Source organism: Leptodactylus fuscus, chromosome 6, assembly GCF_031893055.1.
Source record: "Leptodactylus fuscus isolate aLepFus1 chromosome 6, aLepFus1.hap2, whole genome shotgun sequence".
Classification (NCBI taxonomy): domain Eukaryota; kingdom Metazoa; phylum Chordata; class Amphibia; order Anura; family Leptodactylidae; genus Leptodactylus; species Leptodactylus fuscus.
The window spans coordinates 21659765-21687357 of record NC_134270.1 but is presented as its reverse complement, the minus strand read 5'-3'; the positions used below and the strand labels follow the sequence as shown (position 1 = coordinate 21687357).

At 44.1% G+C, this 27593-nt stretch overlaps 2 protein-coding genes and 1 pseudogene across 2 annotated transcripts in view; 1 reads left to right on the top strand and 2 right to left on the bottom strand.

Moving 5' to 3' along the window:
- Nucleotides 1-27593, bottom strand: part of LOC142209948 (myosin heavy chain, skeletal muscle-like) — a 36252-nt gene that overhangs the window by 1531 nt on the left and 7128 nt on the right. The window contains exons 4-17 of the mRNA XM_075278981.1: nucleotides 25591-25681; nucleotides 24090-24146; nucleotides 23701-23787; nucleotides 22927-23172; nucleotides 18990-19107; nucleotides 12108-12235; nucleotides 10467-10663; nucleotides 10252-10384; nucleotides 9703-9919; nucleotides 9415-9551; nucleotides 2863-2966; nucleotides 2012-2204; nucleotides 1165-1368; nucleotides 324-449 (exon numbers count right to left, since the gene is read on the bottom strand). Of these exons, the coding sequence (XP_075135082.1) occupies nucleotides 324-449; nucleotides 1165-1368; nucleotides 2012-2204; nucleotides 2863-2966; nucleotides 9415-9551; nucleotides 9703-9919; nucleotides 10252-10384; nucleotides 10467-10663; nucleotides 12108-12235; nucleotides 18990-19107; nucleotides 22927-23172; nucleotides 23701-23787; nucleotides 24090-24146; nucleotides 25591-25681 (2038 nt within the window). The remainder of the gene's footprint in view (nucleotides 1-323; nucleotides 450-1164; nucleotides 1369-2011; nucleotides 2205-2862; nucleotides 2967-9414; nucleotides 9552-9702; nucleotides 9920-10251; nucleotides 10385-10466; nucleotides 10664-12107; nucleotides 12236-18989; nucleotides 19108-22926; nucleotides 23173-23700; nucleotides 23788-24089; nucleotides 24147-25590; nucleotides 25682-27593) is intronic.
- LOC142210403 (E3 ubiquitin/ISG15 ligase TRIM25-like) lies at nucleotides 4206-5751 on the top strand (annotated as a pseudogene).
- Nucleotides 15591-18094, bottom strand: LOC142210404 (E3 ubiquitin/ISG15 ligase TRIM25-like). The gene has a single exon (XM_075279512.1). It carries the CDS (start codon nucleotides 18080-18082, stop codon nucleotides 16619-16621), a length of 1464 nt encoding a protein of 487 aa, XP_075135613.1. The 5' UTR covers nucleotides 18083-18094; the 3' UTR covers nucleotides 15591-16618.

Sequence of the window (27593 nt, the reverse complement as noted above, 5' to 3'; positions counted from 1 at the left end):
ATGTCCACTTTGACAAACTATTGTTTTTTTATTTTCCCAAAACATCTAAAGTACATAACGCAGTAACTTTTCAATAGGTCACGTGTAACATTCTCCTACCGTTTTCCATAGTCTTTGAATGGAACACTCCATTATACATGACCACCACAGGGGGCTCAGGATTCCAGTCCTGTCATTTGTGCCCCCCCCCCCCCCAGAAATCATATATAAAGCCTATACTCTGAATAAATGAATGTTAATGGGGGGACACTCCCTTTAAGAGGAATTGCACAGTAATAATAAGCACCTTTATACTGCTTGAATTGCAAGAACCAAGAAGTCACCTCTGCCGCTGCTTTCCTGATCTTCTCCTCAGATGTCCGGATCTCATTGACATATTCTTCATTCTCAGCCACTAGTTGCTGTAAATCTCCCTCCAACTTCTTCTTTATGGCAGAGACCGACAAGAACTGAGAGGGGGTAAAGACCACAAAATAGGGAACAACCAGCTTGTAAATCATGTCTGAGAGGTTGTCACAGCCCCGCCCCCTATTACTGACATCACTGATATAATATAATGACATGTCTGAGAGGTTGTCACAGCCCCGTCCCCTATTACTGACATCACTGATATAATATAATGACATGTGTGAGAGGTTGTCACAGCCCCGTCCCCTGTTACTGACATCACTGATATAATATAATGACATGTCTGAGAGGTTGTCACAGCCCCGCCCCCTGTTACTGACATCACTGATATAATATAATGACGTGTGAGAGGTTGTCACAGCTCCGCCCCCTGATACCGACATCATGGATATAATATAATTACTTGTGTGAGAGGTTGTCACAGCCCCGCCCCCTGTTACTGACATCACTGATATAATATAATGACATGTGATCAGACATGATATCTGCACACCGTATACTATAGTACAGCTATTCATCTATTACTACTGGCAACCAGTCTGTATATCATGTCTGAGAGGTTGTCACAGCCCCGCCCCGTTACTGACATCACTGATATAATATAATGACATGTCTGAGAGGTTGTCACAGCCCCGCCCACCGTTACTGACATCACTGATATAATATAATGAGATGTGTGAGAGGTTGTCACAGCCCCGCCCCCTGTATAGGGTCAGCCTTCATACTTATGAGCATTGTGAAGAATAAATTATAAACCTGATTATTTATTTCATTGCATTTTTCTGTCACATCCATTAGTTCGATCTCCATAGTCTTTCGAGATCGCTCTGAGGCCTCCACCACACTCCTTGTTTCTTCTAGCTCGGAGACCAGGATGCTGTTCCGTCTTTCCAGGAGACTAATCTGCTCTCGATCATCTTCGTGCTGACGTGACTCGTCCTCCACCTGAGCCTGGAGGTCCTGAAAGAGACACTTTACTGACTCTACATCTCCAAGCCAGAATAACTGTCCAAGTCAACACAGAAGGTTGATGTTGATGGCCATAGACCATGAATGAAATAAGTTGACCACATGTAGTTATCTATACAGGAAGGGTTGGCCATAGAGTGAGCCATGTGAGAAGGTTGGACACATTCCTATGCACCATGTAACATGACAACGTACACTATAGCTTTATAGCAAGAGGACTGAGTATGTAGACAAAGTTGGCCATAAAGGGTCGATGACATAGAGAAGGTCAACCACTTATTTTTTAATGTGCATGGAAACTGACCAGGTAGGGGAGGTTATCTATAAATGGTTGACCACAGATGGAAGCTTGGTCATAGAAGGTTGACTATGTAGGCAAGGCTGGCTGTAGAGAGGGGACCATGTATTGCAGAGTGGTCATATATAGTTGACCATGCAGCAATGATTGACCATACATGGTGGACCATGTAGGAAAAGTTAAACATATGGTAAACCATGTAAGGAAAGTTGACCATACATGGTAGATCATGTGGGAATGGTTGAATATGTTCCTATATAAGAGTCCATGAGAAAGTAATAGGTATTTGTGAGCTACAGGACACCCTCACGCCACCACTCCTCATGACCTCCTCACCTTGATCTGCTGTTGTTGCTTTTTCACCAGCCTCACCATCTCCATGTGGCTTCTGTTGGTATTTTCTAGCTGAATTTCCAGGTCATTGACCTCATTTTCCAGTTTCTTTTTTGCCTTTGTTGCTTCTGCCCGACCTTTCCCCTCCACCTCTAAGCTGGCCTGTAGTGAGTCTGTGGCCCGCTGGTGGGTCTTCCTAGATGCCAAAACAATAAAGTCATTCTGTGATACTCGTATTTTCTAGAGTTACAGGATGTTAATGGGCCTATAAACAGGATATCCAGGGGAACCGAGCAGAATCGACCTCACCTGAAAATAAGAGAAGGTCCTCAGGCCTAAAATATCATAGAACAATGTGAAGTCTCATTAGGAAAATTTACTTGGACCTTCTCCTTACCCCTCCATTATGGTATTGGGTGGATCTACCTTGGTGGATACCAACCTATGGCTTGGCAGGACATCTAGGATGTTACAGTACCCACCCTACGTCTGGAGATCCTTAGTCACCTCCAGAAAATACATATTACTAGATTCCAAGAACTTTTTGAACCTTATATTATCTTATATTTAGGTTTTTGCAGAAATAGTTGCTGTCAGCCACTGCTAGGTGGTGCAGCCATTGCTATGTGGAGTTCTCTTGGATTCAGACAACAGTTTTTTGTGGTCATTTCTCCAACCATAGGGGGGAGGACAATATAAGACTTCTATAAGACCTCTAGGTCTAGGTTACACAACAGCTTTGGGGATCTCGTGTCATATAGAAGGAAATGCACCAAGTAAAACCCAAATGACAGCCTTTATGTGACCAATAGGTTTGACCTTCCATCATCTGCCTCAAGAGTGTAGACAATTACCTGGTGGCTTCACACTCTTCCTCCTTGTCCTGGATGCGTTTCTCAGTGTCCGCCTTCAGTTGTGTCATCTCAAGTTGAAGTTTGACCACTTTACTCTCTTCTGCCTGGGAGAGAGAACAGTCTGACAATATTCTTGAATATCCCTACCCTCTAGGGGTGACTGTGTATATCCCTACACAGTGAGCTCCCTCTAGTGGTGGCTGTGTATATCCCTACACAGTGAGCTCCCTCTAGTGGTGGCTCCATATATCCCTACACAGTGAGCACCCTCTAGTGGTGGCTGTGTATACTCCTACACAGTGAGCTCCCTCTAGTGGTGGCTCCATATATCCCTACACAGTGAGCACCCTCTAGTGGTGGCTGTGTATACTCCTACACAGTGAGCTCCTTCTAGTGGTGGCTGTGTATAGCCCTACACAGTGAGTTCCCTCTAGTGGTGACTCCATATGTCCCTACACAGTGAGCACCCTCTAGTGCTGGCTGTGTATACTCCTATACAGTGAGCTCCCTGTAGTGGTGGCTGTGTATATCCCTACACAGTGAGTTCCCTCTAGTGGTGGCTGTGTGTACTCCTACACAGTGAGCTCCCTCTAGTGCTGGCTGTGTATACTCCTATACAGTGAGCTCCCTGTAGTGGTGGCTGTGTATAGTCCAACACAGTGAGCTCCCTCTAGTGGTGGCTGTGTGTACTCCTACACAGTGAGCTCCCTCTAGTGGTGGCTGTGTATACTCTTACACAGTGACCTCCCTCTAGTGGTGGCTGTGTATACTCCTACACAGTCAGCTCCCTCTAGTGGTGATTGTGTGAAGTGAATGTCAGTCAGAGGTCTGAGCGCTATAAAGAAATCTATATATGTTTAGATTAAGTAAAATATGTATTGCTTACTGTCCTAGACTATCGCCATTAACCCCTTCATCATTATAGCCTCTTTAGACACCCATATACAATATTAACCCCTTCATCACTCTAGACCAAAAGATGTTACAGGTATTAATCTCTATTATTCAATCCATCCTTACTGTAGACTACTATAAGTTATAAGTATTAACCTGTAAGCCCCTCTGGATCCCCGACAGGAATATCAATGACTACTCCCAAAATAGAAAATGTATAATGAAGGGGGGGGGGAGGGGGGATTTCTGATTTATCTCCTTTGTGGGCACAAAAGCACTTGAATGTTCCACTTTGGAGACCTCACATTTGCCCTCTGCAGAGTAAGATGTGTAAGACGAGTTACACAATTGGACATTGGAAGGAGATGGTTTGCAGTTGTGTAAGATTTCCTTCACCACTCCCTGTAACGTTACGATTAGTAGAAGTTTTACTTTCACTTCTCTAGGAGTTTCGATAATGGCGTCTTTAGACCTGAAAGACGAGCTGACCTGCTCCATCTGCCTGAACATCTATACGGACCCCGTCACACTGAGGTGTGGACACAACTTCTGCCGGGAGTGTATCGATCGTGTGCTGGACGCCCAGAAGAAGATTACAGCCTATTCCTGTCCTGAATGTAGAGAAGAGTTTTGGGAGCGTCCAGTCCTTCAGAGAAACACAACTCTCCATAACGTAGCTGAGTGTATCCGGGGTCCACAGCCCGAGAAGAAGACTGGAGTCATCTGCACTTACTGCATTCATACCTCCACACCCGCTGTCAAATCCTGTCTGTTATGTGAAGCTTCTCTTTGTGATGACCACATGAAGGTCCATAGCAAGTCAGTGGAACATGTCTTATGGGAACCCACCACCGACATTCGGAGCAGAAAATGCTCCAACCACAAGATGATTCATGAATATTACTGCATAGATGATGGTGAATGTATCTGTACAATGTGCAAGGTGGGTGAAGAACATGAGAGACATGAAGTAATATCCATCTATGAGGCTTCAGTGAGGAAGAAACAAGAGCTAAGGAATGTGGAAGAAAAAATGTCCTCGATGAGAGAGGAGATTGAGAAAAGAATCGAAAGTCTGCCGGAGAACATGAGAGAAGTCAAAGGAAATGCCTGTGGGATAACGGAGAGAGCCACCAGCCTATTCAGAGACCTGAGAAGACAACTGGAGGACCTGGAAATCAATGTTCTGAGTGAGATATCCAGGCAAGAGATGCAAGCGTCACTCTCTGTCTATAATATGACCCAAGAATTAGGAGAACGGAAGGAGAAGCTGTCCGCTAAGATTTGTCAGGTCGTGGAGATTCGTAGCATGACTGACCCCTTCACTGTCTTACAAGGTGACAAATCCTCTGACTTTCAAGACCTTCAGACATTAGAAGAACACAAGGAAGTAAATCTGGACTTGGAGCTGATCATGAAGACTCAGGCCTATCGAACATTGTGGCATATGAAGCCAGGGGGATCTTCTTGAAGGCACCTTCGAGCCTACATCTAGACGTAAACACAGCCAGCAATTACGTCACATTGTCTGGTGATCTGAAGTCCGCCTCCATGTCAAATATAAGACAGAATTTCCCCATGACACCGGAGAGATTTGTGGAACATCAGGTCTTAAGCACTGGCGGTTTTTCCTCTGGGAAACATTACTGGGAGGTGGAGACCAGTACGACTGGGATATGGACAGTGGGAATGGCCTACTCTAGTATAGAGAGGACTGGAGACCAGTCTTGTATCGGATACAATAACAAGTCTTGGGGTCTGAAATTTTCTGAAGGTCAGTATTCGGTAAGACACAATAAGCGGGTGTTGAGTGTCCCTTACTCCGAATCCTGCCATAAGTTCAGGATCTATCTGGACTACGAGGCCGGCCAGATGTCCTTCTATGACCTCACTGACCCCATAAGACATCTCCACACCTTCACCGCCACCTTCACCGAGCCCCTCCATGCTGCATTCAGGGTCTGGGGAGATTCCTGGGTGAGACTCATGAACTAAGATACTAAATGGACTGGCTGCTCTAAGGACGTCACCCAAGGCAGCCAGCGACTGGGATGTGGTACTGGATAATATGTCGTCCCCTTGTATTGCCACACCCATGAAATCCCTGGCAGTATGCCGCTATTACATGTGCCACAGGGCCAATCTCCATAGAATGTGCCCTTCTGTCCTGCTGATGAAAAATATAAGGTATACCCCTAGTTACCAAATAATACTGACCAGATACTGCTGTAACTAAATAATACCGCCATGCAGTGACGATATGTGATATTCTTATGGGATGTATTTGGTGACGCTTAAGGTGGCATAAAGCCATTATTTTCCTATATAAATTTTATGCTTGCTAGTAATAAACTGAGATCCATTTTGGAAACAGAACCGTGTGTCTGTGTCTCTGGGCATCTCCAGAGTCCTCGATACTTCACCACACCTACATTTAATTTGGCACCTCACGGCATGCCTGGAGAACAGCTGTGTTCCCCCAACAGGTACTATATGGTGGTATTATGTAAACATTGATATATGAGCACAGTAAGGTCATATTATATAGATAATATTATATGGACACCTTATGGTGATATTATGTGGGCACTGAACAGTGATATTGTATAGACATTATTATATTGGCACTCTATAGTGATATTATGTAGACAATGTTATATAGGCACTGTATGATGGTATTATGTAGATGTTATGGTGTACGGTATTATGTAGATGTTATTATATGGGCACTGTATGGTGATATTATGTAGACAATGTTGTATGGGTACTGTATGATGGTATTATGTGGTTGTTATTATATGGGCACTGTATGGTGATATTATGTAGACAATGTTATATAGGCACTGTATGATGGTATTATGTAGATGTTATGGTGTACGGTATTATGTAGATATTATTATATGGGCACTGTATGGTGATATGTAGACAATGTTATATAGGCACTGTATGATGGTATTATGTAGATGTTATGGTGTACGGTATTATGTAGATATTATTATATGGGCACTGTATGGTGATATTATGTAGACAATGTTGTATGGGCACTGTATGATGGTATTATGTAGATGTTATGGTGTACGGTATTATGTAGATGTTATTATATGGGCACTGTATGGTGATATTATGTAGACAATGTTGTATGGGCACTGTATGGTATTATGTAGACGTTATCATATGAGCACTGTATAGAGAGAAGCCATATTGCGGCATGGTACGGTATAATACTTGGTCACTACTATTTTGGTATAACAGGTGAGCTTAGACCTGCCCTCTAACCCTGTATCTCTCCAGCTGGGGAACTACAACTCCCAGCATGCTAATCACTGATGAGAGCTGCATATTCACTTGTCAGATTTCTTGTTTAAACCGTAAAAATCTCAGGATTAAATTTTCATTTTATCGAACCAAATCCCTCGTACTGGAAATTGTGAAGATATAATCTCCTTATAGATTAATCCTCAGACTGAAAAATGAATAATAAATCATATTACACAGCTGATGTGGGTGGAGACTGGGGTTATAGGGTGATGGCGCCCCCTGTTGACTCTCCAGGACAGAGGGGGGGAATAGCAATAGACCGTTCATCTTGACTAAACTCCTCTCACAGCTGCGTGTATGTCACAATGTGTCAGTGGCAGTAAGGCCGAGTTCACTTCAGTGTTCGGCTCCACATACGAGATCAGTTTTTGAAACCGTCTCAAAATCCTCAAAAACTGATTGTGAACAATTCATTTTAAAACTCATTGACTTCAGGTGTGAACAGAGCCTTACATTTTATCTGGACCGATACATTGTAACAAACTATTCACATAAGAAGATTTCCGTATCTGACGCTGGGTTCACACCAGCGCCCGATCTACGTTTTCAGGTTTCCGTCTTCTGCCGACAGAAGACGGAAACCCGTCAGACTGTGTCTGGCCGTGAGCACCGATGAGCGTTTTGTGCTCTCCGTGGCAAATACGGTATTGTTTAACCAGACGCAAAGTCCTGCATGTCCGACTTTGTGTCCGGTTAAAAAAAAAAAATAGGTTTGAAAAATAACTGCAGGTTTCTGTCTCCTGTCTAGTTTCGGGCAGGAAATAACGGAAACCTGTAAAATGGAGACCCAGGGCGCAGATGTGAACGAGCCCTGAGCGGATGTGTCCATCCAGGGCCGCACCTCTAATGAGGCAATGTGAGGCAGCCGCCTCAGGGCGGCAGTTTGGGAGGGGGCAGGTTTTTTTTTACATAAACAGTATTAAAGTTAAAGGACTTATTATGTCGGTGATAATATCATCAAAGGTCCTTTTGAAATTCGGCATCTATCCAGGGTCTGCGTTAGGAGGGGGGGGCGATAGCTGTTTGTAAAAGTTTCCCTGCACACATCAGCTTGCTGTGCCGCCCCTCCCCCTCAGCATCGGAGTGTGAGGGGAGAAGTCTCTTGCTATGTCACAGCTTACTCCACTGCCAGGCAGAGCTGCCCTGGAGTTTCCTCCATGTCCTGTGCTCTCAGCAATTCAGCCAAAGGTAAGTATATATTCTTGGGTAAAATATGTGTATATGTGTTTACATTATGTGTCATATACTGTGTGAGTTCTGTATGTGTGTAGATAGCTGTGTGTATGTTGTATATTAGTGTATGTGTGTGAGTAGATGTGTATATGTGTAAGTATATACAACTATCTATCTCTTATCTATCTATCTATCTATCTTTGCTTCTGTACATGTCTACCATTATACATACTAAAATTGTATTTCATAATGTGATGCTTAGGCCCGGTTCACATCTGCGTTCAGGTTTCCTTTCGGGGAGTCTGCTTGGACACTCCCCAAACAGAAACCTATACGCACCCCCTGCGTCATACCTTCAAACCGCCCCGTCTTGCTCGCGCTCCGAAAATTCCTCTTTCTTTCTCCCTGTAACCGCCTCCAGCGTTTCTCATCACCATTTCTTGCGTGCTTTCTTCGTCTGTCCACAAGAAAATGGGCATGTGCAGTAGCGCTCAGAAGGAAGAGTTACTGCGCGTGCCCGAGATTTCAATGTACAGGAGTGAGATGAGAGACACTGGAGGCGGTTACAGGGGGAGAGGAGGAGGAGGAATTTTCGGCGCGCAAGCTAAAGAGGGGCCGGTTTCAAGGTATGACGCAGGGGGGTGCACGGTGGCTTGGAGGAATGCCCAGGGTGCACAGACAGGCTTTTACATATCGGTTTTACTGGTATGTTATAAAAACTATGCCCCACAGCAGTTATGGAGTATAATAGAGTTGGGTGGGCAACTGTGGGGCATAATAGAGGTTTCAGGGGGCCACTATGTGACATAATATATAGAGATACACACCTTCCCCTTCTATCTGATGCGGACGATCAAAAGAAAAACCTAATCGGCTCTCTGTCATCAAGCAGAGAGATGCAGAAAATGGTGAGAAATGCAGCAAATACAGAAATAGGCTCCAAAAATCCACACTCAGAGTTGCAATATTAGAAATGTCCACTAGAGGTCAGGAAATCCCAATACTTTACAAACCATCATGAAAACTGCTGAAAAGCTGCAATTATTACTGTGGCCTCTGAGTGGCAGAAAAGTATAGACAATCACCTAGTCCAGTCATGGCGAACCTTTCAGAGACCAAGTCCCCAGACTGCAACCCAAAATTCACTAATTTATCACAAAGTGCTACCTCCAGTGCAGCCTCCGCCTCCTCGTACGCCACCTGCATCTCTTCCTTCTCCATCTCCACTTTTTTTCGGGATTTTTGGAGCTCATGGACGCTCTTGGTGAGGTCTCGCAGCTGCTCGGACAGGTCACTGATCTCTTCTATACGGGGAATGGAACTTTATTAGGATTTTGTATATTGCTACTGCATTACCTCTTATCACCTGCAAGTGTCAGTGCTGTACTGGCACCAAGGACTCTTAAAGGGACAGTACACTTAAAGTCGTACGCTCCTCATGTGCCTGGCTCTCACCTTGCAGCACTCGATTTTCCCGTTTCACCATTGCCAGTTGTTCGTGAGTCTCTTCAAACGCAGTTTTGATTTTGAAGACGTCGGTGGCGTAAAGACGACATTCCTTCTGCGACGCCTCCAGGTCTCCATGAAGTTCTTCATACTTTTGTCGCCATTCTGTAATTTGCTTGTCAAGAAGTCGCTGTTTCTTATCCAGAATTGCTGCTTCAGTGTTGGCCTGAATCACAGAAAATAACTTATTATGAGCTGATCCCAAGTTATATCTTATGTACATGTAGGAATACAGCTTTAGATGTGACTAGAGTATAACCTGAAATGGAACAGCAGAATCATCACAGTAGCTCTTGGTGTAACTACAGAAATATTACATAAGGTAAAAGCAGAATTATGAGTTCAGCTCTGGATGTAAAGTATGATAAGGGATGTGCCCAGTTACCCCACAATATGTGAAACATCACCGTGTAACACTGCCCATTGCCATTGCTAGCTACCCTTTGGTCAGGTGGATCTGGTGGATCTCATGGATCTGATGGGACATCGTGATGTTACCTTCTCCAGGTCCAGGCCAATGTCCTCCACCTCTCCTTGAAGTCTCTGCTTCACCTTCTCCAGACTCGCACACTTGGCCTGAGCGACCTCTAAAGCTTCATCTGCTTCCAGTAATCGACTGCTCAGCTTTTTCCTATAGGGGGCAGAAGAGATGAGTCATAGTCAGATCTCCAGAAGGATCAGGTAAGGATGGAGGTCAGACATCTTCTCCTCACCTGGCCTCCTCCAGCTCCTCTGTTCGCTGACCGGCCTCAGTCTCGTACCGTGTCCTCCAGTGAGTGACCTCCCCGTTCAGCTTGGAGATCTGTCGCTGCAACTCAGATTTACCCTCCATCTCCTCCTCCAGCTGCTCCTTCAGCATCTCATAGTCCATCTTCAGTGTGGACAAGGAGGCCACAGCCAAGCTCCGAGCCTAGATGTGAACAGAGAACGTTCTACCAGAATCCAAGTGTATGCCCCTTTAACAAAGTTTAATATCGCTATAGGATGTCTGAGAGGTTGTCTCAGCCCCGCCCCCTGTTACTGACATCACTGATACAATATAATGACATGTCTGAGAGGTTGTTACAGCTCCGCCCCCTGTTACTGACATTACTGATATAATATAATGACATGTCTGAGAGGTTGTCACAGCCCCGCCCACTGTTACTGACATCACTGATATAATATGACATGTCTGAGAGGTTGTCACAGCCCCGCCCACTGTTACTGACATCACTGATATAATATAATGACATGTGATCAGACGTGAGATCCGCACACCGTATACTACAGTACAGCTATTCATCTATTACTACTGACAACCAGCCTGTATATATCCTGTCATCTGATGATGTCATCTGTACATGTGCAGTCACTGTGATGTCGGCTGCCAGGTCTCTGCTGTGTACACAGTTTGGGTTATTACGCTGCACCCATGTGGAAAGTATCCAGAGCAGCAGCGCCTATGAATGGCGTCACGAGGACCCAGAGAGCAGGACTGGGCAGAGATGAAAGTCACAGATGAAAGAGGCGAAAATATCATCTACAACAACAAGGGGTCTCTGTGGGCGCCTTCAGCTTCTGCTCAGATTCCCGTCACCCCTAAGCACAGAGAAAGTGCAAGGAAAAAAATCAGAATTTTATTCATTTTCATTCCCTTTAAGACTTAAATGAAACTGCAGGTTTTTTGACTGCAAAGATTAAAACGTTGAAGCTAAAATATACCAATACTGAAATTGATGGGGGCGCTGTTGCAGTCTAAGGAGAAGTGTAATTAGTAGTGGCGAAAAAGAGTACTGCAGATGATGATAAGGAAGGTATCAGGCTAGGTAGATGGCGCCGTGTTCATAGAAAATGGTGCAGTCCCTGTAAGGTCTGAATTTTCATGAATATTTTCATGTACATACAGCGATGGCTTCCATCTTTCTTTTTTAGGATACAAACAGCGGTGGTCATGTGATGAAGATGTAATAGTGATGGTCATGTGATGATGGTGGTCATGTGATAAAGAGGTGATGGTCATGTGATGAAGAGTCATGTGATCTAGGCAGTGGTCACATAATGAAAAGATGATGGTGATGGTCATGTGACGGAGGCAATTTTCATATGACAGAGACAGAGATCATGTGACAGTGGCTCATGTGATAGAGGCAGTAGTCATGTGACGGAGGCAGTGAATCATGTGATGGAGACAGTGGTGATGTACAAGAGGCAGTGGTCATGTGACAGAGGCAGTGAATCGTGATGGAGACGGTGGTCATGTGACAGAGGCAATGAATCATGTGACAGAGGCAGTGGTCATGTGACAGAAGCAGAGATCATGTGACAGAGGCAATGAATCATGTGACAGAGGCAGTGGTCATGTGATGCAGTACCATTGTCTCCTCCTCCAGCTGCTTCTTTACTTCCTCCACTTCAGATGTCAGAAGGATCTTGGTCTTGTTGAGCTGTGAGGTGCGGCCGCCCAACTCCTCCAGCCGAAGACTCAACTCACTGAGCTCTGCTACACAAGGAAACACAGACATGTCAGTGTAGAAGGAGAGTCCGGTGTGCTAAGGCTATGTTCACACTACTGTTCTTAATAAACATTTTTTTTTCCCATCATTTCTTTACATGGGGGTGAATACAAACGGACACCAGATGGAGGGGGCTCTGTCTGCATCTGTCATTTAATGTCCATTACTCTTATCTTGTGACAATGACAGCAATTGTCAAAGGTAGTGGGAACCTCTCTTATACCTGCCATGTGTGATACTGTCTGCTGAGCGGTGTATCTAATCCTACCATGTGTGATACTGTCTGCTGAGCTGTATCTAATCCTATCATGTGTGATACTGTCTGCTGAGCTGTGTATCTAATCCTATCCTGTGTGATACTGTCTGCTGAGCTGTATCTAATCCTACCATGTGTGATACTGACTGCTGAGCTGTGTATCTAATCCTCTCATGTGTGATACTGTCTGCTGAGCTGTGTATCTAATCCTGCCATGTGTGATACTGTCTGCTGTGCTGTGTATCTAATCCTATCATGTGTGATACTGTCTGCTGAGCTATATCTAATCCTATCATGTGTGATACTGTCTGCTGAGCTGTGTATCTAATCCTGCCATGTGTGATACTGTCTGCTGAGCGGTGTATCTAATCCTATCCTGTGTGATACTGTCTGCTGAGCTGTGTATCTAATCCTACCATGTGTGATACTGTCTGCTGAGCTGTGTATCTAATCCTACCATGTGTGATACTGTCTGCTGAGCTGTATCTAATCCTACCATGTGTGATACTGTCTGCTGAGCTGTGTATCTAATCCTATCATGTGTGATACTGTCTGCTGAGCTGTGTATCCAAGCCCATCAATAGTGATACCTTATAAAGATCCAATGTATCTAATCCTGTAATGTGTGCTGCTAAGTCTAATGTGAACCTGTAATTAAGCTGATCAGGTTTGATACAGTCTCAGCCTCTGCCTTCTCCATACACCCAGTGATAGGACGGCTCCTGGGTGATCTGCTGCTGCCTCGCTGTAGGATGAGTGACAGGAGCGGGACTAGTTGTCCATGCAGTCATCCTCATTATTGTCAATCACCGAGAGCTGTCAGGTTAATAATGATGTATGAGCGACCGCTCCTGTCCGACACTGGACTCACTGTGACTACATCACCAGAAACGGAGAGCGGCAAGTGCTGCATATGGTGGAAAGTCACACCCGATTACACAAGAGCAAAGATATCCCTAAGTATTGACTCTACCAGCAGAATAGTGAGTGCAGCTCTGGAGTATAATACAGGATGTAACTCAGGATCAGTACAGGATAAGTAATGTAATGTATGCACACAGTGACTATACCAGCAGAATAGTGAGCACAGCTCTGGAGTATAAGGGTTCGTTCACACGTGAGCCCAGGGGAGGTTTTTGACAGCGGATTTCGTGTCAAAAACCTTTCCTTACAATGGTGGTCTATGGAGACCGCCAGGCTTCTTTTTTCCGCTAGCGGCGGGCTGCTGCTAGCGTAGAAAAGAAGCGACCCGCCCTATCTTCAGGCGGAAGCCGCGCGGCTTCCGCCCCCGACAGCACCCTCCTATGTCGGCTCATTCATTTGAGCCGACAGCGGAGGGGAAAGCCGCAACCGCGATGGTCGCGGCAGGCGGGTTTTGACCAGAGAGAGACGCGGCTCGCCGCAGCTCTCTCGGTGTCAAAACCCGCGTGGGCAGTTCACGTGTGAACTAGCCCTAATACAGGCTGTAACTCAGGATCAGTACAGGATAAGTAATGTAATGTATGTACACAGTGACTGTACCAGCAGAATAGTGAGCGCAGCTCTGGAGTATAATACAGGATGTAACTCAGGATCAGTACAGGATAAGTAATGTAATGTATGTACACAGTGACTGTACCAGCAGAATAGTGAGCGCAGCTCTGGAGTATAATACAGGATGTAACTCAGGATCAGTACAGGATAAGTAATGTAATGTATGTACACAGTGACTGTACCAGCAGAATAGTGAGCGCAGCTCTGGAGTATAATACAGGATGTAACTCAGGATCAGTACAGGATAAGTAATGTAATGTATGTGCACAGTGACTGCACCAGCAGAATAGTGAGCGCAGCTCTGGAGTATAATACAGGCTGTAACTCAGGATCAGTACAGGATAAGTAATGTAATGTATGTACACAGTGACTGCACCAGCAGAATAGTGAGCGCAGCTCTGGAGTATAATACAGGATGTAACTCAGGATCAGTACAGGATAAGTAATGTAATGTATGTACATAGTGACTGTATCAGCAGAATAGTGAGCGCAGCTCTGGAGTATAATACAGGATAAGTAATGTATGTACACAGTGACTGCACCAGCAGAATAGTGAGCGCAGCTCTGGAGTATAATACAGGCTGTAACTCAGGATCAGTACAGGATAAGTAATGTAATGTATGTACACAGTGACTGTACCAGCAGAATAGTGAGCGCAGCTCTGGAGTATAATACAGGATGTAACTCAGGATCAGTACAGGATAAGTAATGTAATGTATGTACACTGTGACTGTACCAGCAGAATAGTGAGCGCAGCTCTGGAGTATAATACAGGCTGTAACTCAGGATCAGTACAGGATAAGTAATGTAATGTATGTACACAGTGACTGTACCAGCAGAATAGTGAGCGCAGCTCTGGAGTATAATACAGGATGTAACTCAGGATCAGTACAGGATAAGTAATGTATGTACACAGTGACTGTACCAGCAGAATAGTGAGCGCAGCTCTGGGGTATAATACAGGCTGTAACTCAGGATCAGTACAGGATAAGAAGAAATGATCAGAAGTAAACACAGATATGGACTTCCCCTTTAAATTATATAACCTTGCTTTTGACTAGTTTGAGTCACCTTTGCTGTAAGAACTGCGCACATTACACATTAGGTCTTTTTATAGGAATATGGGGGGAGCGGCTTCTATTGTGGATCTGGGACATTGGTGAATTTCAGTCCCCGGTAGATGGAGTCATTAATTATCGGATTGTGAATACTGCGTCCTATCTGTGAGATACGAAGTATCTGCCGCCAGGCCCGGGCGGATCTGGAGACTTTCCATTAATACGCTTTATTCTGCCGCTGAATGAGGTGTCACACGGTAACAGCATCAAATAAAGAATGATGCGATGGAGTTCAGGTCTATTTCCCCGACCGTCCATCAATTTCAGGATTGTACTTGGAAAGGTTTGTTATACGGCGGCAGATATGGATTATATAACACAGCCTCAGAATATAACAATACCACATAATATAATATACAGCAAATCTGCCTAATAATTTGTCTTTATTTTCATCCACAAGGCCACGAGCGGAGCGATCGATGCAACCGTGGTCAAGATGCTCTTACAATAGGTAACCACTTAGTGGCGCTGTTTAAATATACAGTACAGAAGTGATAGCGTAATAATAGCCTGCAGATATGCAGCTGAATACAATAAAGCATAGGAAAGAGGGTGGTGGTTATACAACCCCAAATATTATGATGTCACATTTATGATTGGTTAAAGGAACACACCAGGAAAATGCCAAAGGGCTCGTTCACACGGGCACAGAGGGGGCGGAATATGGTGCATAATCCACGTCATAATCCGCCCCTTCACAATGGTGGTCTATGTAGACTGCCAGGCGGGCTGCCCTTTCTTCAGGTGGATTCCACGGCTCGGTGAGCTGCGGTGTCCGCCTGGCGGCAGAAACCTCCGGGATCAGCCCATTCATTTCATCGGCCGCGACAGTCGTGGCAAGCGGGTTTTGACCCGAGAGTGACGTGGTTCCCCGCATCACTCTTGGTGCCAAAACCCGCTATACCGTCCTGCGTGTGAACTTAGCCTAACACAAGGTCTGAGGGGGCGTGCATGACCCAGGGTTTCTCTGTCTGGTGTCCTCTGAATATTTCGGCCATGTTCCACCCCCTTTGCACTAGGCATGCTACTGATTAGTAATTAGGCACCTAAGGTTTCGTCAAGTAGGACGTCCAGTCAGGTAAGCCCCGCCCCTGCTTATCTTGGAGAAAAAATAACTGCAAGCGGAGGTTGAGAAGTGTCTGATGGCCCCTGCAGACATGAAGAACGGCCTGAAATTTGTATCTTAAAGGGATTCTCCGGGAATAGGTAATCAATTTATATGTAGTGGTCTGACCCTCAGGTCCACCATTGAGTAGCACAATTACGGGGCCACAACATTCTTCTACACATCGTTATATAACATGATCAAAATTGAGAGACTATTCTAAGGACTCTGACCCCAGTTGTCTTTCATAGCTGTACATCTCCATGGTTTGGAGGACTGGTGGACTTCTATCTCCATGCAATAATGCTGTGGCCTTCAAATGCTTCATCTTTTAGAATTTTTACCTCCACGCCATTGACTATGGGTAACTAAGGATCTTCAGGCAGCAGTGTTCCCCAGACAACCAATATCCTATACCAAAAGCAGCATGGAGGGGCTCATTGAAGGTGGCCGTGACAGTGTGAAGGTGTCTAATGGGGCTACTTAATTCATAAAAGGACAACTGGCCAGCATCATAGTCCAGAAATATCCGGAATCTATTACAGGAGAACATATGAGGGCAGGTGGTCACCATGTTGTCATGCATAACCGAATACTGATTTTTATACAATCTACGGAGACACCACGATTTGTTATTGTCTCCAAAGTAGGACTGGTCCCCTTTCCTGTCTATTCTGCTGTAGGCTACACCTAGTCTCCAGTCTCCCGTTTCACTGGTCTCAACCTCCCAATAATGTCGACCAGAAGAGAAGATTTGGATACTTAAGATCTGATTATACTGGAACCTCTTTGCTGTTTCAGGACGGTTTTGGTATACGGTGGACCAGTACATGGTTTTCAGGTCATCTGATACCAGTATATTATTGGCAGCTGTGTTTATGTCAAGAACCAGCTCTAGATGGTTTAGAGTTCTTGAGCTCTGGCCTACATCATCATGGACCTTTCGGCCACATCCTTCCTCATCTTCTTCTCCACCAATAAAGTCATGAAGGTCCACATCCTTCTCATGTAAGACGGGCACTGGATTGCTTGACATACACAGTTCCTCAAGGTGGCGAATTTTCTTGGAAACCTTGTTCTTCTTGATCCGGAACAGCTGGATGAGACTTGACACTGTGTATAACACTTGTTCACCTCTCTTGTCTGGAAACAGGACAGTGGCTTCTTCATTCCCAGGATCTTTTGATCCATGTTCTTCTAGCTCTTGGATCCTCTTCTCAATCTTTTTTCGCTTGGAGGAGAGCTTGTCCAGGAACATCCTGAGGGCCTCTTTCTTCTTCTCAGAGGCTTCCTCCAGTAGCTCCACCTGGTGACCATGATGTTCTCCAACCAAACAACAGGTGGCACAGATACAAGCATCATCTAAGATGCAATGATACTTCAGGATTTCCTTGTGGACAGAGCATTTCCTCTTTTCTGGGGTATGGGTGGCTTCTGTTAAGACATGTTCTGCTGACCTGCTATGGACTCTTAAGTGGTTGTTGCACAGAGAAGCTTCACAGTGTAGACAGGACTGAACAGCAGGAACGGCAGAGTATATACAGTATGAACAATGCACTCCACTTCCGCTCTGTTCTGGGTTTGCAGATGTGAAGATTTTGACGATGTTACAAAGGGCAATGTTCCTCTGCAGCACGGGGCGGGCCGGGAAAGTCGTCCGGCATTCAGGGCAGTTATAAGCTCCAGATCCCGTCTGAGTATCCAACATGCGGTGGATACAGGCCTGGCAGTAGTTGTGGCCACACGTCAGGTTCACAGGGTTCGTGTAGATCTCCAGGCAGATTGGACACTTAAGCTCGTCTCGGAGATCAGCAGACGCCATCACTAGAGGCGGGGAGGAATGAAACTGAAAGTTTGGCAGGAGGACAGGGGAGTGTGTCAAGGATCACAGGCTGTCTCCGATTACAGCTCAGACATTACTAGAGGAATCGGATGTTTCAGGAAAATACAATCTATCTATCTGGTATCAGTCATGTCAGGGGAAGAGTGGCCGACTGTAGGACAGGTGAATACAATCTATTACTATCTGTTATCAGCCATGTCAGGGGAAGAGAGGCCGACTGTAGGACAGGTGAATACAATCTATTACTATCTGTTATCAGCCATGTCAGGAGAGGAGAGGCTGACTGTAGGACAGGTGAATACAATCTATTACTATCTGTTATCAGCCATGTCAGGAGAGGAGAGGCCGACTGTAGGAGAGGTGAATACAATCTATTACTATCTGTTATCAGCCATGTCAGGAGGGGAGAGGCCGACTGTAGGAGAGGTGAATACAATCTATTACTATCTGTTATCAGCCATGTCAGGAGGGGAGAGGCTGACTGTAGGACAGGGGAATACAATCTATTACTATCTGTTATCAGTCATGTCAGGGGAAGAGAGGCCGACTGTAGGACAGGTGAATACAATCTATTACTATCTGTTATCAGCCATGTCAGGAGAGGAGAGGCCGACTGTAGGAGAGGTGAATACAATCTATTACTATCTGTTATCAGCCATGTCAGGAGGGGAGAGGCTGACTGTAGGACAGGGGAATACAATCTATTACTATCTGTTATCAGGAACAGTATCACACGTAATAGGATTAGATACACAGCTCAGCACACAGTGTCACACATGATACGATTAGATACAGAAGCTATTGACATACTCTGGCTGCTGCTTAAAAGAAAATCCACATTTAACCCTCGCACTTCCTCCTGCGGTCACTGACATCTTTCTCTTACCTTGTAGCTTGTTCTTTGCAGTGTTCTGGTCAGTGATGATTTTCTCAAATTCTTCATTTTTTGAGTTTGCATTTGACAATAAATCTTCTAGTTTTCTCGCTTGTGTTTCGCTTCCGGCCTGGAGTAAGAAGAGAAAAATAGAGAATAATATTACATAAGACTATTAGAGGGAAGATCATTAATCTATAACATGTAATAATCCAGAAATACCTGCCATGTATAAAACATGTAATCTGTATCAAACATGATAGGATTAGATACACAGCTCAGCAGACAGTATCACACATGGGAGGATTAGATACACAGCTCAGCAGACAGTATCACACAGGATAGGATTAGATACACCGCTCAGCAGACAGTATCACACATGATAGGATTAGATACACAGCTCAGCAGACAGTATCACACAGGATAGGATTAGATACACCGCTCAGCAGACAGTATCACACATGATAGGATTAGATACACAGCACAGCAGACAGTATCACACATGATAGGATTAGATACACAGCTCAGCAGACAGTATCACACAGGATAGGATTAGATACACAGCTCAGCAGACAGTATCACACATGATAGGATTAGATACACAGCTCAGTACATAGTATCACAAAAGATAGGATTAGATACACAGGTCAGGACACAGTATCACACATTATAGGATTAGATACACAGGTCAGCAGACAGTATCACACATGGTAGGATTAGATACACATCTCAGCAGGCAGTATCACACATGATAGGATTAGATACAGCTCAGCAGACAGTATCACACAGGATAGGATTAGATACACAGCTCAGCAGGCAGTATCACACATGATAGGATTAGATACACAGCTCAGCAGACTGTATCACACATGATAGAATTGCAGTATCTCGTGGACATTATTTAGTTTTTTTGTTTATTTTCTGTGCCCCCGGTTCTTTATATTGTTTTATTATGATATTTTATGTGTATTTTTTATGTTTTCAGCTTGTCTTATGTTACGTTCCCTTTGGTTTATCCCACTGGTTGGCTACCCCTCTGTGTTAGAGGGCTTGGTAGAGCCCTGGCCTATCATAGGCCACTGGGCTGGGGGTGGAGACTCTAGAGAACCATTACTCAGTGGTCAGTTGAGTGTGTGCTGACATTGAAGCTGAACCTCAGAATGTGTCCTCAGCAGCCCCTGAGGGAGAAGTGACCGCCATGACAGCCATCATCTGCCCAACACATAACTGTCGACCCAAAGAGCTAACAAGTGTCCCTGACAGGAGAATGGAGTCGTGCCTCTCAGGAATCCAGGATCCATTTGCATCCAGGTATCTGGACCTGTGGGACTTCGGTTAGCTCAGCCCCCGTATCTCATAATGGGTGAAACAGAGTATCATATATTGAGTGGAGTAAAGGCACCATCTTACAATCATAGACAGGGCATCCCTCATTAACAGCCTAGGAATAGACAACCAGGTGGAGACTACAACCCCCATCAGGAAGCTGCAGGTATTGACAGTTACAAAGATCTCAGAGTAAAGTTCACCTTGGTTACCATCATTCCTGCGCTTACCGTCAGGGCCCTTCCAAACACCATCACAGGGCTCAGAATGAGGGAGGACCCCTCCCCAACTGGAAGCGCCCTGAGGGAACTACTGCCAATACCACCAGGTACCACTCAGGTCCCCCTCATCAGTGTCTGGCCTGGGTGGGGGCTGGAGGAGTTCGGTTGAGTGTACTCGGCCTATTCTGTAATATCATCACCGTCACTACTACTCCCATCCTCCGGTTCCCTCCATTGGGTTGTGGCAGAATTGAATACACAGGTCAACTGAATCACAGGATCACATATGATGTCATCAGACATATCTTGTTATAGCGAGATATCATCAATATCTAGACACCTATAATAACAATAACAATATATCAATTTGAGGTTATGTGACTATTACTCTATGTCCTTGCTGTGCAAAATCCATCAGAGAGCTCCAGCCTGACTTTACAGATGAGAGATGTGGCCTGTAGACTAATAAATAACTTCTCTAGCAACTGTGGACCATCGGAGCGTGAGGATGATGAGAATCCAGTTGTAGCCATCATGTCTCCCAATTTATCCAAGCCATTAACTTTTCATGGGTCACCGGCAACAACATGAAGTCAGCAGTAAGCAATATACTACTCAAGAATATAACTACTATACAGTAATACTGCCCCTATGTACAAGAATATAACTACTATAATACTGCTCCTTTATACTGGAATATAACTACTATAATACTGCTCCTTTATACTGGAATATAACTACTATAATACTGCTCCTTTATACTGGAATATAACTACTATAATACTACCCCTATGTACAAGAATATAACTACTATAATACTGCTCCTATGTACAAGAATATAACTACTATAATACTACTCCTATGTACAAGAATATAACTACTATAATACTGCTCCTATGTACAAGAATATAACTACTATAATACTGCTCCTATGTACAAGAATATAACTACTATAATACTACTCCTATGTACAAGAATATAACTACTATAATACTGCTCCTTTATACTGGAATATAACTACTATAATACTGCTCCTTTATACTGGAATATAACTACTATAATACTACCCCTATGTACAAGAATATAACTACTATAATACTACCCCTATGTACAAGAATATAACTACTATAATACTACTCCTATGTACAAGAATATAACTACTATAATACTGCTCCTTTATACTGGAATATAACTACTATAATACTACCCCTATGTACAAGAATATAACTACTATAATACTGCTCCTATGTACAAGAATATAACTACTATAATACTGCTCCTTTATACTGGAATATAACTACTATAATACTACTCCTATGTACAAGAATATAACTACTATAATACTGCTCCTATGTACAAGAATATAACTACTATAATACTACTCCTATGTACAAGAATATAACTACTATAATACTGCTCCTTTATACTGGAATATAACTACTATAATACTACTCCTATGTACAAGAATATAACTACTATAATACTGCTCCTATGTACAAGAATATAACTACTATAATACTGCTCCTTTATACTGGAATATAACTACTATAATACTACCCCTATGTACAAGAATATAACTACTATAATACTACTCCTATGTACAAGAATATAACTACTATAATACTGCTCCTTTATACTGGAATATAACTACTATAATACTACCCCTATGTACAAGAATATCACTACTATAATACTGCTCCTATATACAAGAATATAACTACTATAATACTGCTTCCTATGTACAAGAATATAACTACTATAATACTACCTCCTATATATAAGAATATAACTACTATAATACCGCTCCTATGTACAAGAATATAACTACTATAATACTGCCCCCTATGTACAAGAATATAACTACTATAATACTACTCCTATGTACAAGAATATCACTACTATAATACTGCTCCTATGTACAAGAATATAACTACTATAATACTGCTCCTATGTACAAGAATATAACTACTATAATACTACTCCTATGTACAAGAATATCACTACTATAATACTGCTCCTATATACAAGAATATAACTACTATAATACTACCTCCTATATATAAGAATATAACTACTATAATACCGCTCCTATGTACAAGAATATAACTACTATAATACTGCCCCTATGTAGAAGACTATTAGGAAGTGGCTGATACCAGATAACATCAGCCTGTACAGCATATTATTAATGATGTGTATATAATTATTGTACTGGTTGTGGTTCCTTGTCCTGGTGTCGCCCTCTGCTGTCAGAAGGCTGTGTGTATAATTAATTTCCCTTCTGTGGTGACCACTGATCCCTGTTATGATAATTGGATCTTATCTGTATTTGCATTACAACTGGCTTTATGTAGCTTTGTATATGTAAATGAGGGGGTGGAGTCACACTCATTAGTTATTACCTTGGCCTTCTGGAGATTTTCTACCATGATGGTGAGCTCCTCAACTTCCACCTTCATCTTCTGTTTCTCTTTCTCCAGTTTCTGCCGGACTCTCTGCATGTTCTCGTGCTGCTCTGTTGCCTCCAGCAGGGCGGCAGCATGCTTCTTCCGGAGAGCCGATGCTGTGGCCTCTGACTGGAGCAAGGCCTCTTCCAGCTCTTGTCGTACACGGATCAGTTCACACTCACGCTTTTTGTTCATTTCAACCTAAAATCAACACTAAGTCAATACAAGCTGAAAGGGAATATCCGCACACCGTCAAGTGGGTGTGGCTTTCTAGTAGTTTTGTTGTGAATGGAGTCACCCGTAAATGCCCAACAATGCCAGGGCCAGCTGTAAGTTATCTATATCAGATCTCCTGTTTCCTTCTTTTCCTCCATTGAGTAGCAGCAAATTGGTCAGATGGCGCACCTACCTACCTGCAACCTTAACACTTTCAGCTCTGCTTCTTGAGTGACGGGCCAGTCACTCTTTCACCTTAGCCAAGCTTTTGTGGGGCATCCTGAAGGAAACCTGACCTGTCCCCCAACCTTAGATAATAGTCCCATTAACTACAGGCAGAGGAGTGTGGACTTGGTAACCTTTCGGTGTGACTAGAGTAGAATAGATGATATGTCTCCGGCCAGAACATGGTCAATATGAAATACCAATGTCATGACCACCTGGGGCCACATGACGTTCTTCAGGAGAAGACCTCTGATGTTAAAGCCTGGATTGGTTGGTGGATGCTTGTACCTGAGAGGTTGGTGATCCTCCATTCTCCTCCAATCTGTCATGGAGGTCATCAAGTTCTCGGGCAAGATCGGCACGCTGCTTCTCCACCTGTAATGCAAAGATATGGTCTGAAACGTCACCTCAGAGGCTTCCAAATATCTATATTGTTGACACAACAATGAGGGGAAAAAATTGCCACTAGTGGGAGCTCTCCTAATGCTCTGAGGCTAATATACACACATATATATCATGTAAAGCAACTCAAATTCCGGTTTCAGAAATTTTAAAGCTCTACTGACTTGTCTACCATGATGAAATATATCTGTAGTAAAGCTGAGGCAGGGGGCTCTTAAAGGGAGTGAATTAAATCCTCTCTGTATACGATCCACTAGAGCTCCTTATTTCCATACCTTGGCTCTTATGGTCTTCTCAGCCTCCAATTCTTCCTCAAGTTCTTCAATGTGAACCTACAGATGGGCAGAGACCCCATTACTAATTCATTTTTGCAGATAGCCGTCCCTTTGCCTGAAGAGGCGCGATGTCAGGATTGTCACTTATAGCAGCAGAAAACATGGTATATAGGAGGCCTAATTATATATGTAAATAATAGATCAGCCCAGAAGATATCAGTATATAACGGTATAATGGTGCAGATATGTCTTATAGCTGAGAGGAAAGATAGTGACGCTCGTGAACAGCAGAAGAACGTGCGGGACAGATCCTCACATATAGGACAGATCCTCACATATAGGACAAATCCTCACATATAGGACAAATCCTCATATATAGGACAGATCCTCACGTATAGGACAAATCCTCACGTATAGGACAGATCCTCACATATAGGACAGATCCTCACACACAGGACAGATCCTCACACACAGGACAGATCCTCACATATAGGACAGATCCTCACATATAAGACAGATCCTCATCCACAGGACAGATCCTCACATATAGGACAGATCCTCACATATAGGACAGATCCTCATACATGGGACAGATCCTCATCCACAGGACAGATCCTCACACACGGGACAGGTCCTCACATATAAGACAGATCCTCACACAGGGGACAGATCCTCACACACAGGAAAGAGTCTCACACATAGGACAGATCCTCATACATGAGACAGATCCTCACATATAAGACAGATCCTCACACACGGGACAGATCCTCATACATGGGACAAATCCTCACATATGGGACAGATCCTCACACACAGGAAAGATTCTCACACATAGGACAGATCCTCATACATGGGATAGATCCTCACATATAGGACAGATCCTCATACATGGAATAGATCCTCACATATAGGACAGATCCTCACACACAGGAAAGATTCTCACACATATAGGACAGATCCTCACACACAGGAAAGATTCTCACACATATAGGACAGATCCTCACACACGGGACAGATCCTCACACACGGGACAGATCCTCACACACGGGACAGATCCTCACACACGGGACAGATCCTCACACACGGGACAGATCCTCACACACGGGACAGATCCTCACACACGGGACAGATCCTCACACACGGGACAGATCCTCACACACGAGACAGATCCTCACACACGGGACAGATCCTCACACACGGGACAGATCCTCACACATGGGACAGATCCTCACATATAGGACAGATCCTCACATATAGGACAGATCCTCACATATAGGACAGATCCTCACATATAGGACAGATCCTCACACACGGGACAGATCCTCACATATAGGACAGATTCTCACACGTAGGACAAATCCTCACATATAGGACAGATCCTCACATACAGGATGAATTTACATCTTGAATAATTCTCTTTATTTGAAAACCACAAAACTATAACATTTCTAAACTTTGTAGCTCTCCCCCCTCCCCCATGACCCCAGGCCCAGTGACTGACCAGATACTCCTTGTTCTTCCTCTGTAGGTCGGCACACCCGCCGCGCTCCTGCTCCAGCCTCATGGTCAGGCCACTGATCTCTGAATCTTTCCTGCCACAAAAAGAATTTTAGTTTTCACCTGAAATCAGAAAGTCACAAAGGAAAACCTAAATCCTGAAAAGCAAAAATCACCAAATCCTTCCAGACATAAACAATCAACTCCATGTCCACAGAGCAGAATATGTGCTATGGATATAGAGAATACCCCGCAACTACCTCACGGCTGGATGTCTCGCTTCCACTCTGTGTCTCCCTCTCACTCTCCTTCTCTGTCTCTTTTATACGTGTCGGTCTCTCTCGCCTACCTGTGGAATTCTCTTAAAAGGTGCATTAGTATTTATTGGTGTCTGGAGATGAACCTTCACGTCTCCGTAATATATATGGTACCTGGCTCCGTGTAACATCAACCAGCTGGCAAACCAAAAATCTAAAGCAAAATTCTGTAGTACCAATAGAAAGAGGCAGGGGGCGCCACTCATGTCAGGTCATAGGGCTGCTGTACAGATGGGCGCTGAGAGCGGCCTCCGAATATCAGAGGAGGTCACAGACTGAGAGTTACATAGTGGAAATAGCAGGGTCCCAGCAGCACAGAGTATTTCAGGACAGGAGTGGGCTGATCTTATAGAGTTATATAATGGAAACAGCAGGGCCCCCAGCAGCACAGAGTATTTCAGTGGCGTGTGCTGATCCTGCAGAAGATTATGACATGTTCTTCCTTGGCACAGACCAGGAAGTTATTGGCAGTTCAATAGTTAATTGATCCTCTGTAATTGCCCGCTAATAATCCAGGAATATTGCGGATCGGGGAGGGGGCACCGGAACAACTGAGGGGTGATCGCCAAGATCCGCAGTCACTTATAATGTTTTATGGTTTCATATATTTGTATAAGATGACGGCTCGGCTAAACATAGAATATGACGTGATGTGTGTGGTGGAGGCGCGAAGTACGCAGCACCTCCTGCCAGCTGATACACTCACGATCCCAGCTACAGAGACTGACCTCACCCTAAACCCTGAAGGATCTGGATCAGCACGACTTCTGCTTAGGCCATTACTGGAAAGAACAAAATATTTTATCGGAATGTTGGATCGTGAGACGAGAAAAATTCCATCCAAACGTTGAATCATGAGAACGTCCAGAAGGTCCAATAATCTTACAACTGATAGTCCAGAAATCTGCTGCAACACCACTGGGAGGGTATCACAGAGATCTGTCAGGACTGCTGCTGGATTACTGGATGGTCGTCCGATGGTCTGGAGTATCACTGTACATATAGATCGCAACTGCCCATTATCTGCAGAGAAGGAACTCAAGAGTAATAGTACACTCCTATGTGCCCTCACTGTATTTGGATTTATTATTGTAGTGTATGCATCTCTCTACAGTGAGCTCCCCCTAGTGGTGCCTGTATAATCTCTACAGTGAGCTCCCCCTACTGGTGCCTGTATAATCTCTACAGTGAGCTCCCCCTAGTGGTGCCTGTATAATCTGTGCACAGCAAACTCCTAGTGGTGGGTATATAATCTATACATAGTGAGCTCCCGCTAGTGCTGCGTGTATAATATGTATGTAGTGACATCTCCCTAGTGGTGGATGTATAATCTGTATATAGTGAGCTCCCCCTAGTGGTTTCTGTATAGTCTGTCTGCAGCAAAGTTCTCCTAGTGGTGGCTGTATAATCTGTATCTAGTGAGCTCCTCCTAGTGGTGGCTGTGTCATCTGTATGTAATGAGCTCCTCCTAGTGGTGGCTGTATAATCTGTATATAGTGGGCTCAGCCTAGTGGTGGATATATAATCTGTATGTAATGAGCACACTCTAGTGGTGGCTGTATAATCTGTACATAATAAACTCGCCCTAGTGGTGGATGTATAATATGTATGTAATGAGCTCCCTCTAGAAGTTGTATCAATATAAAACATGTGAGCTCCCCCTAGTGGTGACAAGAATCTCAACTAGAAT